We start from the raw sequence: 19,426 nt of genomic DNA, 5'->3' as shown, positions 1-19,426 counted from the left end.
TTTTCGCGGAAATGTAGTTTTTTGTTTGTTTTTTTTTACCATCAGGGCCTTATGAGCCTATACTGGTGTTTTTAAAAGTTATGTTTGACTTTATGACTTTCTGTGTCGTTTCTGGGATGCTTAGGACTCATATTGCACTGCTGGAAATAATTTATTTTGATGCAGATGCTGCTTTTTTGCAAATTTGCATTATAATATTTATTTTTGTTTTTCCTGCAGTATATAAAAATTGGTGTATTTCAAAAATAAAACTATGAAGACACTCAAAATAAATTTCCTGTGGTGGGAAACTATTTTATGCAACTTTTTTGTATTTACAGTTTTGAGAGATAAGCCTCTTAAATTTCTCTAACTAGAAATATATGTTAAAAAAGCAAAAATGATTTTCAATTATTTTGTAGTTTATTGCACTTTTTTGCAATTTATGTAAGTACTATGCACTTAATGCAGACATATTATTAAAATCTGGGCTATAATGGTTGTATTGATGTATAGCAACTTGAAATGCTCCCAAAAATGGCTCCACAGCATGTAAAAATATAATATAAGCTCTGGCGGACTTGGTTCTATGGTAGGTCTTAAAGGGTTAATTTTTGGTTTGCTTGCATGTGCAATTAGTTTCTGTAAAAAAAGAAGAAAAAAAAAGAAGAAGCCTATTCCAGTTTGGCATGGCCTGATAAATTTCACAAAAATTAAAAAGTTAATGACAAAGGTAATGTAAAAAGCTCCCATAAAAGCATAATACTTCTTACATAAAAGATCAAAATACAGTGGAACCCCGGCTTACGAATACCCCATTTAATGAAAAATTCAAGTTATGAAGGCACTTAACGGCAATATTTCTGCCTGTGGTACGGCAAAATGCCCACATAACGAAATCCGCTGGCTGCGCCCAGAATGCCTTCCAAATCATGTGATAACCCCTTGGGTTTCGTACTTGCGTTTCGCTGTTCCACATGAAAGACTGTCAAGAGATGTATTCTAAAGACACTTCTTCAGCTGAGAGTCAGAGAGTAGAAACACACACACACGCTGCAGTTTTTACTTGCAAGGGCAGTCACAGAGCGCTCACACGAGAGTGGGGGCCCTGTGATGTGCGCTCTAATTTTGCTCTTGTCTTTATTTATAGACAAGGGTAATCAAATCAAATCAAATCACTTTTATTGCCACATCACATGTGCAGGTACATTGGTACAGCACATGTGAGTGAAATTCTTGTGTGCGAGCTTCACAAGCAACAGAGTTGTGCAAAATACAATAATGTAAACAAGCAAAATACAAGCTACATCTGAAACTAATAAATATATGTACAATATATAATAGTATATGCATTTCTGGATGTGTATACTAAATATTTTTCTACGTGTGTGTGTGTGTGTGTGTGTGTGTGTGTGTGTGTGTGTGTGTATACACATATTTTACAAATTAAATAGAGTAAACAATAAATAAAATAAATAAAATAAAATATACAGAGTGAGACATGTGCAAAACAGTGGCATTTATATACAGTATGGAGTGCATAATGTTAAAGTTCCAGTAGTGAAGCTGAGGTGTCTATGACGTGTTCAGCAGTCTGATGGCCTGATGGAAAAAGCTGTCTCTCAGTCTGCTGGTACGGGACCGGATGCTGCAGAACCTCCGTCCTGATGGAAGTAGTCTGAACAGTTTATGGCTGGGGTGACTGGAGTCCTTGATGATCCTCCCCGCTTTCCTCAGGCAGCGCTTCCTGTAGATGTCTTGGAGGGAGGGAAGCTCACCTCCAATTATCCGTTCAGAGCACCGCACTACTCGCTGGAGAGCTTTGCAGTTGTAGGCGGTGCTGTTGCCATACCAGGTGGTGATGCATCCAGTGAGGATTCTCTCAATGGCACAGTGATAGAAGGTCCTGAGGATGCGGGGGCTCATGCCGAATCTTTTCAGTCTCCTGAGAAAGAAGAGGCGCTGCTGCGCCTTCTTTCACTGTTTTACAACGTACTTTAGTGAATACGTCTGTTCATAGACAGAGGTGTGTGTGTGTGTGTGTGTGTGTGTGTGTGTGTGTGTGTGTGTGTGTGTGTGTGTGTGTGTGTGTGTGTGTGTGAGAGAGAGAGAGAGAGAGATTCTGAAGGAAGCGGCCCATTCACACTGAAATGATCTGAAGCTAACTGTGTGCATTTAGCCACAGTTAGCTTCAGAGAGACAGAGAGGTGATCTGATATCTGGAGATTTTTATCCTCAAAATGTGTGTGATGTATGTTAAATGTTAAGTTTTGAACCTCCAAGCTTTTAAAATCCTACTGATATTTAAAAAATAATTACTTTGTCTTAGAAGAGTGTAATTAACATAAAGTAATTTAAATAATGTTCTTACTATTTTAGAGAATTAAACTAGTTCACATAACTGTCTTTGAGAGGTGAAACGACGCAGCATGGAATTCGCATGGACCCTGTGGACACAGCTACTGTATGAATTGTATGAAAGGAGAAAGGACTGAAACGGCAAAAAGAGGTCAACTCAAGTCGTGAAAAAACTCAGGAGAGAATCAAGAACAGAGAAGGAGATGTGATGGTGCTTCTGCAGGAGGTGGAGGCCATTAATCAGTCTGCTGATAAAGCTGTGAGGGACACTGGGAGGACACTTCAACAACTATTCCTTCTCATCAAGAAAAGCATTTCTGATATCCAGCAACAGATCAGATCCCAACAGAAAACTCAGATAGATGAATACTTTACATCTATCTCAAGCCCTCCATCTTACAGAATTGGAGTGTAACTGGATCACAGAGCAGGTATTCTGTCCTTCTACAGCATCTGTAAAACCATGACTCTCCTCCATTCACTCAGCCGCTCTATGCCGGATTCAGGGCTAATCACTTCTTAGGTGAAGGCTCTTCTGCTGTGTTCTGTGACCTTGGGAAATCAGAAGCTGCTATGGAATGAACTGGAATTCTTCTGCTTTCAGTTTTTAATTACTCACCATTGTTGCTTCTCTAGCGGTTTGCATGGGCTGACTTGTGATGATGCTATTTCTGTTTTCTGTCGATGCCATTTTCTTTATAATCCTTATACTTTCTTCTTAATCTTACCTTACTGGGGCAATAACCTAGTTTTACTTGAGTTTTATTTCACTATTCTAAATCTGGTTGGTTTATTCTAATGAATTGGTTCTAACATCATTATTATCATCACAGTCAGATATTGATTTTGCTTACTTTTACATTTTCCTTGTGCAGTTTTCAGTTAATCTGTTTAACAAATAGATGCAATGCTGCTTTCACTGCATGGCCCTATGTGGATCTAAGTGTAAAACTAGGTGTCGCAGATAGTTGTTTATTTCATTTATTTTCATTTTTAACAATGCAAATGATTTCAAAAATATTACAATGATATAATGTTCATCAAATCATATGTTCACTAAATAAATGTATATTTCAATATATTTAACCATATTTTAAACATATTTAGTACATGAAAAGTCTGTTGTTCTTCCAGTGTTGTAAATAATTGAAAATTCTGAAAAACAAGCTTGCTGTAATTGCTGTAGCTCAATTATAACTAGCTTGTCTATACCATGTCAATAATTGGTAAAGTCACTTTTCTAATAACAAATGCGTTACCAAAATAACTGTTTTTCAAACATATCTCTTGGGGACAGTGAAAGTGAAGGCGATGGGGCACTTTCTGTGGCCTAGCTGGAGGCCAGCAACAAAGCAGGAGACTGACAGTGCTGACAACAAGGAAGGAGACCCTCTATAGAGTGGCATCGTATCAGAATCAGAATCACAGAATCTGGGGACATCTCAGGCCCTCCAAGGTTCGGAGGCCTATCTCCCCCTACCACCACTTCCCCTGCCAGTGGCGGACCCCCTCAGACATCGGTGCGTTGGTGGTTCTTTGTGTCCGGGGATGGGCGTCCAGGTACACACTGGCTCACTCCTTGGTGGCCGCTTATCAGGGCCTGGAGCCTGGGGCTCGCTCGGGCCACTTCGGAGGTGGGGTGCCCCCGGCCTCTCGGCCTGGGGCTCGGTCACTCAGGCGCAGCTGGCTGCCGGCGGAGCTCACGGGCGCGTCACTGCAACTCCCCCTGGCTTCTGCTCCGCGGCTGCTGAGTGAGCCCTCATCTGGGACTCTCCTCAGCTCTTTCTGGGACAGTGGTGCAGCTGCCCCTCTGTTGGTCTTCCTTGGTCTCTTGTGTTCTGGGGGCCTCTGGATGTCTGGAGTTTTGATCTCCTCCACAGCTGCTTCACGCCCTGGAGGACGGGGCTGTGGCCCCCCCACACCCTCTAGCAGATTATTACATGAAGGAACCTTTTAAAAAAACAAAAAACAAGCGCGTCCATGCTCACAGGTGTACACACGGGTGATCACACCCACAAACTACACCCTTTTTGGCTCCTACCTCAAAGCACACTGTGTTCTGTTGATCTTATGTGCTGCACAATAATGTTTAACATTTAGTATTTACTGTCATATTCCCATATATCATTGTGATGTTGTTTATTCTATTACTCTTGTTCTCTTCTGCTTGCTTTCTTTTTTCTTTCTCAGCAGGTGATCCAGGTGATTGATATATGCATTTTTCTTCTCTGCCCGTTCTGTTGGTTTTTGTCTTTTGCCCTTCTCCCCCGTCCCTCTTCTCAGCTGTTTCTCTTTCCCTCTTTCTTTCTCCCCTTCTTTCCCCCAGTCAAGTCTGTCCCGTATTCAGTAAGTGAAAATAAAATAAACAATAAAAGGTGAATCAAATGGACCATTACGGCAAGGCTGGGATGGTCAGTTTGGTAAAGTAAATCCGTTGGGCATCTTTCTTTGCCTTTAGACAACAATTCTGATGGCAAAAGAGTCAAACGGGACAGGCCAAAAAAAAAAGAAAAAAAAAAAAGAATCAGAATCACAATACTTTATTAACCGTTATGAAAGTATGTGGTTACAGTTCAATTCTATTTTAAATTTTACAGCACCAAATCACAACAACAGTCGCCTCAAGGTGCTTTATATAGTAAGGTAGACCCTATAATAATACATATGTTGCTCCAAGACAATAAGAACAGTAACAGACTGTACTAAATTAAATACAAACGATTACAAGTTACAAAATATAAGGAACAGCTCTAATATATACAGTCTATGCAACTGTGGCGTCTTTGGCAAAGGAACAAAGCATGACGTCTTGCAGTGCACTGGGACCCTCTGCAGACTCAGACTCATCATGAACAGTTTGCGCTGCGGTCCCATTCCTCCCCAAAAGTAACAGTTCTGTTGCAACAAGAACAAAAACTCTCCATCCACATATTTGAGAGAAAGCAATTAAAATAAACTAACACTCTACCCACACCACCTATTCACACAATCAAACTCTCACAAGGAATCTTTAAGGCTGCAGACCCTGAGTTGGCAATTGGGGGTTTAATAAATTTGTCCATATTTCTAGCTGCTCCATCCAGAGTGGGATGGATGCCGTCTCTCCTAACAAGACCAGGATTTCCCACAGTATAATTCACACCCCCATTAGTGAATAAATATTTCTGCCATTTTACACCATCAAACTTAGATAGCTAGGGATGAAGAACATTTTGTTCTTTAAAGAACCATTTGTAATAGCTGAAGAGCCATCCAAAAAATAAAACGTTTTTTTGACGTATGATGTTTCTTTAAAGAACCATAAAGACATCTGAAGAACCATTTAAGAAGCATAATTTTTCTGAGAGTACTTGCCATGTGTCGTAGCTCTCTTGTCCAACTAGAGCCTAGTTTGACTCCACAGCCGTCATGTTCGCAAAACTTAGGAAACCGATTCATACTACAACCAAAAGCTTAGAGTTCCTCGGTGAAACTCAGGAGAACAACATCCTCACACAGGATCAGGATCTATTTTATCTATACTTTGGACAAAGTTCTCCTTTTTGGATCTGCAAAGGCTCTGATGTGCTTTTCGATCACAAATCAGTTTCTCCTCCTCACCGTCATCTACTGGTTGTTCATGTTATAATTGCCACTCTCCTCTGCAATTATAAATAGTATCATTTGTCTACAAATTTGTTACTATAAGTACATTGCTGCATAACATTGTAGCCTTATTAACATTAAAGAAAACAAAAAAGAAATATTAATCAACTTAAAGCAAAGAATAACTTTACGAATATTGCTTTTTAGTCTGTAACAGAAAAGATTTAAAGTGCATGTAGTCACAGTGAAGCCAAGCTACATACACTGGTTATATTTCCTTGTCTTAGCTTTCGGGAGACTTTGGTTTGTCTCATTATCTCTGTCTCTCTCCGCCTTTCTTTTTGTTAACTGTTAAATATTTTTCCATTTATCTTGAGGGTTTGTTTACTGCTAGAGGTGGGCGGATCGATCCAAATAGTATCAATACCAACTCTGCTATTGGTATTTGATTGATACTAGCACAATTGAATCGATCCTTCAGGTTCAGTATGCAGCCCACTGAACTGTGTTAATTATTTCTTTGTAAAAAATAAACCTCAAACTTGCACTTTGAAAAATGTTTGAACCTTTATGTGTGCTTTAGAGACCAGAAAGATGTACATTCCAGGTCTCCAAAAACCCAGTTTCAAAACACATGAAAAGGTGAAAGGTGTGTTTTGTTGTGTTAACTAATTGTTGTGGAAAGTAACAATCACAGTGATATAGTTGTGTTGTGGTGGACCACTGGAAGGCTCCACTCACACCCAGTTCTCAGGAAGTGTTGTTGCTGTGTTTTGGAGGCAAAGTGTTCAGTTCTGTGGTGATGAGTAATAAACGAGCAGTGTTTATCGAGAGCTCTCGGGTCGTCTGTGTTTACCTCCACAGTGTTTAAATTGTGTTCAAAATTTGCAAATTGTGAATTCATCTCATAAGTCATGGCACACTACTTTCCTCCAATTAGCTGCCCGAATAACTTCTGCAATACTGGCCCTGCATTTACTTTGTATTAGATTGATACCAACATTTGTACTGTGAATGAGGGAAATTGTGAATGTTGAATTTTCTTGTTGAAATGTCCAGGCACGTATATACATGTTAAATGACAAGATATACATGTTCAAATAGCATCAACTAACAAAAAAACTTCAGTTTTTAATTTCTATATGATAATTCAACAATAGGAGCAAGTAGTCTGATGTCCTGTGATTATTATGAAGATATAATTTAAAATACAATAACACGTTATGTTTTTGTACAAAGTATCAGTATCGGATCAGTATCGGCGACACCACCCTGAATTTTGCTTGGTATTGGATCAGAAAGGAAATCAGTGGTATGGCACATCACTATTTACTGCACTTTCATTTCTCCTGCTCTGTGCTGTGCGTGCACATGCTTGGTGCAAAAATAAACCCTGCCACCTACTGTAGTGGATGTGCAATTACAGTTTATTCTAGTATGGCGATAAAAGCATCTTCCCATACCCCCTGACATCGGCCCCACTATTTGAGAAAGACTGCTCTAGAGAAAGACCGGGCAGCACGGTGGCACGGTGGTTAGCACTGTTGCCGCACAGCAAGAAGGTCCTGAGTTCAATTCCACCATCAGGCCGGGGTCTTTCTGTGTGGAGTTTGCATGTTCTCCCCGTGTTTGCGTGGGTTCTCTCTGGGTACTCTGGCTTCCTCCCACCGTCCAAAGACATGCAGCTTGTGGGGATAGGTTAATTGGATAATCCAAATTGCCACTAGGTGTGAATGTGCGAGTGAATGTGAGTGTGAATGGTTGTCTGTCCCTATGTGTTAGCCCTGCGACAGACTGGCGACCTGTCCAGGGTGTACCCCGCCTTTCGCCCTATGACAGCTGGGATAGGCTCCAGCGCCCCCCGTGACCCTGAAAAGGATAAGCGGAAGCAAATGGATGGATGGATGGATGCTCTAGAGTCTTTAGCTGACAGTACAGAGAGGCGTGAGGTGGTTATTGTGATTAGGAGCTATATAAATAATCTGAAACTGAATTCAAATAAACAGTCCAAAAACAAAACAAAATAAAAAGTTGCAGTAAAATATTTTCAATAATTTATCTTTTACTCAGTTGTCTTAATGAGTTTGGTAGTGATAGTGTTAATTTGTCAAAAACAAGTTTAATAAATAAATTAATCAAATTATGATGTGCCTTTAGAGTTCTATTCCATGGAATAAAGTCCTCTATGTTTTACACTGTATTAGTTCGAGTTTAATATGTGCATACATCTACAGTGTTTTTATTCTTCTAAGAACATAATTACTCAGATGGATAAATACATTCTACTACAAATTTTATAATTTTTTAATCATTTATTGTGTTGTGCTTTGCAAAGACAATAAGAATCATTTCAGTTTTTCATGTGAAGCAGTAATTGAGAAACTAAGCAGCTTTAATGTGAAGGAAAAGAAATGCTAATATTGCCGTGGTAACCAGAATGTTACTACTGTTCTATGCTCTAATGACATCATGCTCCTTCATGATGTCATTTGAGTTTAACACACATGATGTCACTCAGATGGCTTTGATGTCTGGAATCCTTTCATCTTTCTTTATTCTTAAATATAGGTTTGGACTCATTTCACAGCACTTGGTTCCTCCATAAAACAGGTATTTTATGCTTTACTGCTACGTTTCGTAAAAAGCGGCACAACGTTTGTATTACAAATTTTCTTTCTCTTCTACTGAACTGACTATAAGCAGACATGCCCCTCCTGCTTTTGTCTGCGATTTCGTGGGCTGCTAGACGTGCTGCAAATGTCATCAGATTAAGTCTTGGATTTGATCATCCTGATTCATCCACTGCCCACCAAACAAAAGGTGTGCCATGTGACGTAGCTCCACCAGACTACTGTCCAACTAATGGTCAGTTTGACCCCACACTCTTCAGCTACACAAAACTTAGGTCACTGACTCATTCTACAACCAAAGGGTTGGAGTTAGTCAGTGAAAATCAGGGAAACAAAACAGAAAATACTCACACAGAATCAGAAAAATCTATTTTATCTGGAGTTTGCACAAAACTCTCATATTTCTCTTCCCTACCAAGAGCTGCTGCTCTGTCTGTGGGTCGTGCAATAATTTACATCACCAGGACAACAATCAATAATTCATGCAGGGCAGTTGTGGCGATGTTTAACATGCTCCTGGCAACAATTAGACGCTCTTTTTCTTGGTTTTGGGAAAGAATTGCAGCTCTGATTTCCAGAATCAGAATGGCTGCAAAACAACTGGTGGCAACAAAAGTTGCTTTTACCTCTCGTGGAAGCAAGATAGTAATTCCACTTTTTATGGTAATCACATTCACACCAATTGCAATTTTCCATGCAATACTTAAGACTTTAGTAAAACTTATACTTACTAACTTAAAAAATGAACAGGCGAAAAATGAAAAATGTGAAATTTTAATTTCCATGGCCTGTAACAAAAGGGCAAACAATGAAAGTGTTGGATGCTGGATTTTCAAAGACAAGAATCTGATTTTTAGATGCATTAAGCCTCAATATCACCAAGCGAAAAGCTTAAATTCGCTTGATTGGTACCATATCGAAGGAAGACTTGTGGAAGTGGCTTGTGTCAAAGATCGAAAGAAGCGCCAGGGAGTCTCTTACAAGTTTTTGTAAGAGACTCCCTGGAGAAATCCAGCAAACCAAACTTGCTGTAAACCCCCCAAATTGGCTCAATCTTAATTAGGCTGTAATGATGTTATTTAGGCTCTTATCATACAAACAACAGTTAAAAATGGTTTATCTTACAGGTAAACTAACCCAACCAGTCGCGACAGATGGCTGCCCCTCACTGAGTTTGGTTCTGTCAGAGGTTTCTTCCTGTTAAAAGGGAGTTTTTCCTCTCCGCCATTGCCTAGTGCTTGCTCATAGGGGATCATTAGATCGTTGGGATGCTCTCTAATACTTTAGGGTCTTTACCTGACAGTATAGGTGACTGTTGTTGTGATGTTGAGCTATAGAAATCATTTTAAATTCAAATAAACATTATTTTAAAAAAAGAAAAGAAAAAAGATTTGCATATTTTTTAAGCGATATCAGTGTCACAATAAAACTCAGTTGTTCATATAGAGTGTTGCTGTTTTGCACTCCAATAGCAAGCCGGAACCATGAGTGCCACAGATACCACAGATAAGCTTATACAGTATGTATGTCAGAGGACAAGATACTTTGATGTTTCCCACTCCTTTGGGTATCATCAGTGGTGATATATAGCTTTTTTAATCACAGCAGTGCTATCTGCCGAGTCAAACTGAAGCACCCGATTCTTCAATAGAGTAGAGAGAAACATAAAATGGCAGTCTGTAGAGAAACACTGTGACCAAAAATACAGCTCATCAAGAAATAGGTAATTGAGACAGTGGAGTGTTGGAGTGGCCAGTCACATCTGGAAAAAGTTCCTTTTTGCAGTCCACCCTGCCTCTTTCAAAGAATTGACTATGTGCACGTTAGCATATGCTACTTCCGGTGCGGAAACTCCTGTGGGGAGCTTTGTTTCCGGTGTCCTATTCGCGCCCTGTTTACGCTCCAAAACAAGTTAAGCAAATGAATGAATCAAGCGGCGATTTGCATTTCTATAGATGTCTTGGGCATTTACCCAATATGTCTGTAAATGATGTTCATCGACTTGTCAATATTTTTTCCCCGCGCCTCAGGGCAAAAGAGAAAATGGATTCAAATGTTATATTTCTCAGCTGTCCCTCGTTTATCGCGGGTGTTATGTTCTAGAAATAACCAGCGATAGGTGAAATCAAGTAGCCAATTTTATTTTTTGACGAAGCAAAACATTTGGTGGACATTGTGGACATACAGTACTGCACTTCAGAGTCACACTGCTAGCGATCAATGCAGCGATTCTGTACTGTACAGGAGAGACGTCACGGAGGAGATCGTCTGCAGCGATCAGGACGCAGGACACAATGTGACGTAAAAAAAAAAAATAAGCATGCAAACTTGCACTAAAAAAATCTGCGAAACAGCGAGGTGAAAGGTGAACCACGTTATAGCGAAGGACCGCTGTAATTTTGAAGGTAAGTCACAACATACCCTTCGTACATACTAATGTATAGAAACCCTTACCAGCAATCATTCATTTTTTGTGTGGCTTTTTTCACGGTTTGTTAACATGCTGTGTAGGTGTGTACTTGACTAGCTGATCTCGACATAACGGGGAAACATCTGGTTTGACTATTCTTCACCTGTAGTTTGAATGCTGAACATTTGCCTGTTTAAATCATAAGACCAGTCACTATACAGAGATGTGCTTCTGAATGTGGACGATGTGTCTTCTGCTGCAGTGATGCAGTTCTGCTTGTGTTGAGTGATGTAAACAACTGATCGATCTAAACTCTTTAAACGTCAAAATTGATCATTAGATTTTTTTTCTTTTATTTTAGAAAAAAGTCGCTAAGGGGTCTGAAAACTCGCTAAATATAGCGACAAAGTCGCTAAGTTGGCAACACTGCTCCCCTCCCTCTCCTGTTGCTACTTTAATCATGAAACTGATCAATGATCAGCTGATCGGCTTTTCCCTCTTGTTTATTTATCGTCTGCTTTGCGCCAGAAAGAGGAAACCACCGGATGTCACGTTAAACAACAGCAGCACGTTTGATCAGCTGTTGTTAGAATTTATTTAATATTAATTTCTAGTATCAGCTGATGTTTGCTGGAGCCACAGCTGTAAAGCTGCTGGTCATGATATGGTTTGGTTATCTGGTGAGAGGGAAACATGAAGATGAAACCAGGAGATGTCCTTACTGAATCATCAGAGCTGAACAGGTGATGGAGAAACAGGTTTACCTTTTAGGTGACATGAATGAGTTGAAGGGAAGTTATGAACTGTTTCTGAGAGACAAATAACACCAGGATCCTTTTCTATGTAGCTGACAGCTGGTAACTGTGCAGGGGCGGGTCTAGCAAAGTTTTGCCAGGGGGCCAGGTGGGGTGGGGGCATTAACAGGGAAAGGGGGGCACAAAGAAATACTTTCTTATTCTCATTTAAAATATCTAGCTTTTAATAAATAATTATCTGAGTCTTACAACAAACGATTGATAGATTGATACATATATACCATCAAGACAGTGTACATCACTGTCACAACAGTGTTTGTTTTCATTCAAAGGCTTTATGATTTTTGCTATAATGGTCAAAATGCCCGGGCTGATTTTTTGTCCCAGTCCAGCCCTGTATGCAGCTCATCTGCAGTCTGGTGTTACCTACATCTTCCTATTTGGAAGGCAGAATTTCTGAGTTCTGAGTACATTTAAAAGCACCACGACTGCAGTTTTTGTGTTGGATGTAAAAAGCGCACATGACGCTGTAACGTAGGCTAGAATCATGGCGGTGGTCAACGACGGTCCAGGCGTGGGATTTCTCTCGTGGAAATATGCACATTATTTTTTCCCTTGGTAGGTGGCGCAGTGCACTTGTGGCAAGTAAGCAAGCTAGAAGACTGGCACTCTTGCTGGGTATCCAGTTAGCAACACATTAACAAGAGAAGTCTGAGTAAAACCAAAGTTACTTTCCCTAGTAACTAGTTACTTTGAAAGTAACGAGTAACTTGAAGTAACTGAGTTACTTTTGATGGAAGTAACTAGTAATGTAACTAAGTTACTAATTTAAAGTAACTTACCCAACACTGGGTCTGTTGTGGTCTAATGATCGTAGCGTATGTCTGTACGTATTTTTGCATGTTCTTTCTCTCTTCCTGCACAAGTGGACCAATGTTGATCAACTTTTGCATAAACATTGACTGGGGCTCTGTGATTGCTAACATCTGTACTGCCGACACAAATATTTGTTTACCAACCCTATAGGTTTGTATATGTTACAGTTAAGTTGAGCAACTAATAGAATGTCATTGCATAGAATGGAACGTGAGATTAGAATAGTGTGACACAACATAATGTATCATAGCATCATGCTGTATGCTGGATTTGGTGTGTGGTAGTAACAGGTAAATGAACTTTTGTTTTTTTTTTAATTATTTAAATATATATGAGTGCTTGTGTATAAATACACAAACAATACACATATGCTTTCAATTGTGTAATTTAAGTGATCTAGGTAGCTCTGTTTTGGAAGTTCAGTTAACTCTAGAAATGTGTTTTAGAGTTTGTACGTGCTTTGTCTCTAGGAGCCACAGCATATATTTATATATAAACATATATAAATAAACCACTTTTTTTTTACATTAGTAATTCCTTTTGTGCATAATTTTATATTATTGTTAATAATAAATTAATTAAAGCAACAAAACAACCTGAAGAGTTGGTTTGGAGTCAAAAGACCCGGATCTTTTTAGTGAGTCGAGCCGAAAGAGCCGGTTCTCTAAAAAGAGCCGGAAATCCCATCACTAGTGCTGTGCTCAGTCGCCTAGTGCCTGAGCTCGGATCATACCAAAATTAGGGGGGATTTACGACTGTGCGCTATGTGCTTCGAATATTGTGTGTAGTTTTTGTTTTATACAGTTGTCAGTCAGGCATCTAACTATGAAACAAATTGCACTCCAAAAGACCCCGGGCTTCTGAAAAAATGACCCGGGCTTAAGCCCAGTAAGACACCCCCCCCCCACTCCGCCGATGGTTGACTCCAAATCTCCCGACCACTGTGTCGATCTGAGAAAGCAAGCCCAAGACAAGACCGAGGGATCTGAGTCCGTCGAAACCAAGACAAGACCAAGACCACGTAAAAGCAAGCCCAAGACAAGACCGGTCTTCAGAGTCCTTTCTTAAACGAAACTCGTGTCTCCCCAGACCCACTGAGTTACATGTTCACACCACCTCCACAGTCATGTTTGAAGGTAGATCTAAATGTTAAACAGGGTTTATCTGTCAGCATGGGGAACAAATGTATTTCTTCAGTGGAAGAAAGAGTCTGCACGGGAAGGCAGGAAACCCACAAATCTTTTCTATGTTCTTCAGCTGTACTGAAGAAAATAGTCTGAAATACTTTCTTTAAAATAAAAAACTACTACAACTGTTTAATACACTGCTTAATATTATCTTAATGTACTTCATTCTTGTATTTCAGTGTTTCCTGCTCATACACTTTGGTTTGCAGGTTTATTAGTGGCTCCCGCAGCTCATTTTTGATTGCTCAGACAATAATGTTAACAGGAAAAGGAAGAATTCCTTTTTAACAGGAAGAAGCCTCCTCAGCAACAGGATCAGGGAAATGCTGCCATCTGCTGGAAGTGTTTCAGGTTTGAAAGGAAAAGAAAAGAGAAAAGAGGAGCCTTAACCACACCAACCCTGACTGTAAGCTTTCACACACATGAAAAAACAAAACATTGATGTTGACATTATACATTTAAATGTTGATCATCTAAACTCAGTTTTTAAACTGTGTCACCTCTCTGTGGTATGTTCGATGCTCACCTCTTCTTCAGCTTTCCTGCTCTTTTGGTATCTCGTCAATCTGCTGCAGTCTGCAGATGTGAACCCAGTGTGGGAACTAAAACTGTCAACATGTAATATACCAGCTTGCATATGACTGCTTCACCAACATTGTGGTTTTATACAGCTGCTTAAAATAAAGACAAAAAAGAGGTTTAACAAAGATGAAGAGCTCAAACTTCAAGTGTGCATTTACATTTAAGCCCTTTTTATTTAATATTATAAGTGTGTTTTTCTTCCTTTCAAGTTGCTTCCTAAAGCCTTAAAAGATTACTTGAAATTGGTTCAAGAGACTTTTAAATGATCTGTTTTGTGCCCATTTTCATGAATCAGTTCTTTTGGCCACTTAGGATCACATGTGAACATGTGTGACCAACCAAGATGGGCAGTAAGGCGTAATCCGATTACTTTTTCCAGGTAACGAGTAATGTAAGGGATTACTATTGCAAACCGGGTAATTAGATTACCGTTATTTTCCCGTAAGCACACTGCATTACTGCGTTACTAAAACCGTGACTTTTTTGCGAGTGTCTCATGACAATGACGTAAGCCAGTGTGACGTTCGTGACAACAGCTGTGTGCAGATCAACAATGGTGCTGGAGAGAGTATGAGCCTGCAGCATTTAAAGTGTGGAAGTACTGACCTTACTTTGAGTTTGATTCCATAAAAAGTGACAAAAACATTAGCGTCCGCTGTTCACCAGTGTTGGTCAAGTTACTTGAAAAATTAATCAATAACTAATTACCGATTACTCCCCCAAAAAAGTAATCCTGTTACTTTACTGATTACTTATTTTCAAAAGTAATTAATTACTTAGTTACTTAGTTACTTTTTAAAAACACGATTTACAACCTGAATAGGTGATAAAGTGATAGATCTTTCAGCCCAATTCTACTTTTTCTACATAATCCATCATACAAAATGTAATCAAATGGAAAAATCTCTTTTTAAAACTTGTTTTATTAGTTTTAATCTTTTAACTTTATGCATCAAGCAAACATTAAATTATATGCAACATTCTCTGACTTGAAGAAATTTGTTTAACATTTAAACTTATTTTCTGCACATTCCAGCACATAAAATATATATTTTTGTGTGTTTACACTCACTCTTTCAAATAGATGCAAGTAAAACACAGCAGAAAATAAATAACATCAAAGACTAGCGGTCCTGTTGCTCTATTTTCACCTGTAAAGTAGGAGTTGCATAGGCGGAGGTTTACCCCGGTGCAGGTGTGCCACAGCGGTCAGTGGAAGAATCCGCGAGTTTCCCTGTGAATTTTCCATTACGTCATAGTGCACTCGGTGCTTGCTTGGAAGTTTAGGTTTTTTTTTAAAAAGAAGTTTTCTTCCCACGCACGATGGACGCTAATGTTTTTGTCACTTTTTATGGAATCAAACTCAAAGTAAGGTCAGTACTTCCACGCTTTAAACGCTGCACGCTCATACTCTCTCCCGCACTCGATATATTATCCATTGTTGATCTGCACACAGCTGTTGTCACGAACGTCGCACTCGCTTACGTCACTGTCATGAGACATTCTTGCAAAAAAATCACGGTTTTAGTAACGCAGTAACGCAGCGTTCCTACGGGAAAGTAACGGTAATCTAATTACCGTTTTTGCAATAGTAATCCCTTACTTTACTTGTTACCTGAAAAAAGTGATCAGATTACAGTAACGCGTTACTGCCCATCTCTGCTGTTCACTGCGTGGGAAGAAAACTTCTTTTAACAGCAAAAAACCCACTTAACTTCCGAGCAAGCACTGAATATGCCACGACGTAATGGAAAATTCACAGACAAACTCACACAGATTCTTCCACTGACCGCTGCGGCACACCTGCACCAGGGCAAACCTCTGCCTGCTTTACAGGTGAAAATAGAGCAACAGGACCGCTGAGTCTTTGATGTTATTTATTTTCTGCTGTGTTTTACTTGCATCTATTTGAAAGACTGAGTGTAAACACAAAAAATATTTTATTTTATGTGCTGGAATGTGCAGAAAATAGGTTTAAATATTAAACTAATTTCTTCCAGTCAGAGGATGTTGCATATAATTTAATGTTTGCTTGATGCATAAAGTTAAAAGATTAAAACTAATAAAACAAGTTTTAAAAAGAGACTTTTCCATTTGATTACATTTTGTATGATGGATTATGCAGAAAAAGTAGAATTGGGCTGAAAGATCTATCGCTTTATCACCTATTCAGGTTGTAAATCGTGTTTTTAAAAAGTAACTAAGTAACTAAGTAATTAATTACTTTTGAAAATAAGTAATCAGTAAAGTAACAGGATTACTTTTTTGGGGCAGTAATCAGTAATTAGTTACTGATTACTTTTTTCAAGTAACTTGACCGACACTGGTGACCAACACTTACACATGTGCTTAACAATCATTAATAATCTTCGACTGCTTTTTCATTGCACAAAGATCCTTCACTCAACATAATGTTAAATGTTTAGTGCTTCTGTTTCACAGTAGAATATTTAGATTATTTCAACATGAAGGAAATAAAGACATAAAAAGAGCTTTGTTCATCAGCTGACTATGAACTAACAATCTTACAACATCTTATTTTCAATTTCACATTTTTTAAAACTCTGGTGTAATGCATAATCTCAGTCTTTCAGGTTTTTTCTTTACATCAGGCTTTTCATGCTGACAGTTTCTGTTTAATTGTTTTTACATCTTTCAGTTTCAGCTCTTTTTACTGTTTCTTTGTGTTGTCCACTAAGGTTAGAGCGGCACAATAAATAAATCACACAGACACAGAGATTACTATTTGTGTTTGCGTGCCTCCGACGGCCAGCCAGGTTGTAGATTATATTTATTCCCAAACAGGAATGACCTTTAGACGTGTATGGATGTAAGCATCATCATCTCATTAAATTATCCTTTTGAATATTTATTGAGTGTAAACCCTCCAAAGAGCATTCTTTCACCACCAAAATTTAATCACCTCATCTCGATATAATATTAAAAATATACTAAAATATTATACTTTGTGAAAATAAAGGAAAATAGGTAGTTATTTACAAATGCATTATTTAACCCGTCCTGCAGCACAAGGCTGTACGATGTTTTCATTTTTTTGAAGAAACTCAGATACGATATATGTTTCTAAAATATTATTTTGTTTTAACTTAATGATAAAAACATTACAGTTGACAGCTCAATGTTTATTTCATTTCATTTATTTCACTTTTATTTTAAAGAGACTCATTTCAGGCATCTTTAGCCATTTTTGCAGGATCTTCTCCAGGTCCTCCAAGGACATCTCCTTCACATCATAGCCATCTTGTGTGGGTTTTTTTTTCAAAATGTCATCTTTACTGTTGGGATCATTTCTTCCCACTGCAGCATAAGTAGGAAAGTAATTCTGGTCAGGTCCAGCCGTGAACGTTGGGCAGCAGTAAGCAGTCCAAAAGTACTCAGGAACAGTCACCCTGTTATTGATATTGGGTTCATCTTTCTCATAAGGCATGACTCCAGTGATAACATACATTTTTGGCATGCAGACATTAAACCTTTCTAACATCTTCTCGTCCTGTAGACTCCAGGGGCCATTATTGAACTTTTCCATTTGAGGAGCAATATTTGTCAGGGTGAATGTAGCCTCTTTGTCTTCTTCTGTCTGTTGGTGACCACTGGGGGCGAGGTGGCCTCTGGTATAACCAGAGTGTTTATAGTCTTCATTGACTGCCTGGCTGTTCTTCACATTTTGGTCAGGATGTTTTTGGTACTCCATTCCTGTGTTGACTTTGTCTGATACCAGCTGAATGACAACAAAGACAGACTTTTTATTTCTTTAGAAGCTACAAAGAGTATTTATCATTCTTCATACTGTGTGTGCAAATTGTGTTTCAGTGTGAGTTTGTGGGAATGTGTAACACTGAGAGCGTACTGTCATACTGCAGTCATGTCATTTTAAAATGTGAGAGAGCAAATAAAATCCTACAGACTTTTTTAACCATCGTTTTATTAAAGATCATCTAATTTTGTGTATGTTTTCTTCTTTATCCTGTCCTGTTATTTATCCAGTTGTTGTTGTGTTATTTAAGTTATTACATTATATGTGGTATAGTATGACAATATCTAAGGCAGGAGGAAAATAGCTGCTTTAAATGTGTTGCATATTCTTACAGGTGATGGAGAACAATGTGGCAGTAAAATGCAGAGAATACACACTTCAACAAACAGTTAAAATCCAAACAGAGTGACTCTTTCACACTGTAACTATTGTTCTTCATCCTCTCTAAGAAAACCATTTTTAAAATACACCGTATCAGACAATGTTCTTAAAAGAGAGCAGTTCAAATACATGACTGTCTTTGAACATCACACAGTGATATTTTACACAGCTTACCCGTGGTTCAATCATCCAGTTTGTATTTTTGGGCCTAGGTCCATCTCCAGGACTGAGTATATACGCAGAATGGTACAATGGTATACGACGGTTTCTGTCATACAGGGTGGCAAAGTGGTATTGGTTTTCATAGTGCTGACATAATGCCTGGTAGTCTCCACTGATGCCCTGTGGTATCGTTTCTGCGTAGAAAAATTCAATGCATGGTTTAAAGTCAGTAGTGATCTCTCCATAGAAGACAACACTTTTTAAGTTAAACAGTGATAAAAATAAATAAATAAATGAATCAATTATCCACATCCTTCCTTTGAGACAGCTCTCACAGCAAAGTAGAAGGTAGACTGAACCTTTCTTCTGAAAGTGAGGGTTGGAGTTAAATACTGTCAGCCTCTGGGTGGTGGCAGTGATGGTGGCTGGTACTAATGCAGATAGATACCAAACACACAGTCTATTGTTTAACAAAGGACAGTGTAAGCATTGTAACATAATGTTTTACTTACAACCTTAAAAAAATATGCAAACCATGTTAACTGTATGCCCAGAGAGTCAAAGTGAGTGAATGAGTGTGTATGGGGCCCCATACTCAGCTAAAAACAAACGGAGACAGAGCCTTCTGTTCAGTGGCCTCCAGACTCTGGAACTTTTCTCTCTTCCTTTCGATTTGAGACTCTGTGATCTCTTTAAAAAAATGAGTTAAAAACAAATGTTTTAAATCTGCTTTCTATTAATTTTGC

At 38.8% G+C, this 19,426-nt stretch overlaps 1 protein-coding gene across 1 annotated transcript; it reads right to left on the bottom strand.

Moving 5' to 3' along the window:
• Window positions 1-17,519: 17,519 nt before the first annotated feature.
• Window positions 17,520-19,003, bottom strand: LOC101477675 (endonuclease domain-containing 1 protein-like). The gene is made up of 2 exons (XM_023152170.3): window positions 18,693-19,003; window positions 17,520-18,101 (listed from the first exon to the last, which is right to left on the bottom strand). Exons 1-2 carry the CDS (start codon window positions 18,990-18,992, stop codon window positions 17,520-17,522), a joined length of 882 nt encoding a protein of 293 aa, XP_023007938.3. The 5' UTR covers window positions 18,993-19,003.
• Between the last annotated feature and the right edge of the window lie 423 nt (window positions 19,004-19,426).

The sequence above is a fragment of the Maylandia zebra genome, linkage group LG7, assembly GCF_041146795.1.
Source record: "Maylandia zebra isolate NMK-2024a linkage group LG7, Mzebra_GT3a, whole genome shotgun sequence".
NCBI lineage: Eukaryota > Metazoa > Chordata > Actinopteri > Cichliformes > Cichlidae > Maylandia > Maylandia zebra.
The sequence above is the reverse complement of the archived record's forward strand: the minus strand, read 5'-3'. Positions and strand labels throughout refer to the sequence as shown.

Excerpts from the sequence above, each read along its gene's own strand:
- LOC101477675 (XM_023152170.3), bottom strand. The coding sequence starts at position 18,992 with ATGTGGATAATTGATTCATTTATTTATTTATTTTTATCACTGTTTAAC. Across the intron at positions 18,102-18,692 it reads ACTGGATGATTGAACCACGG|CTGGTATCAGACAAAGTCAA; the intron begins GTAAGCTGTGTA and ends GTTGTCATTCAG.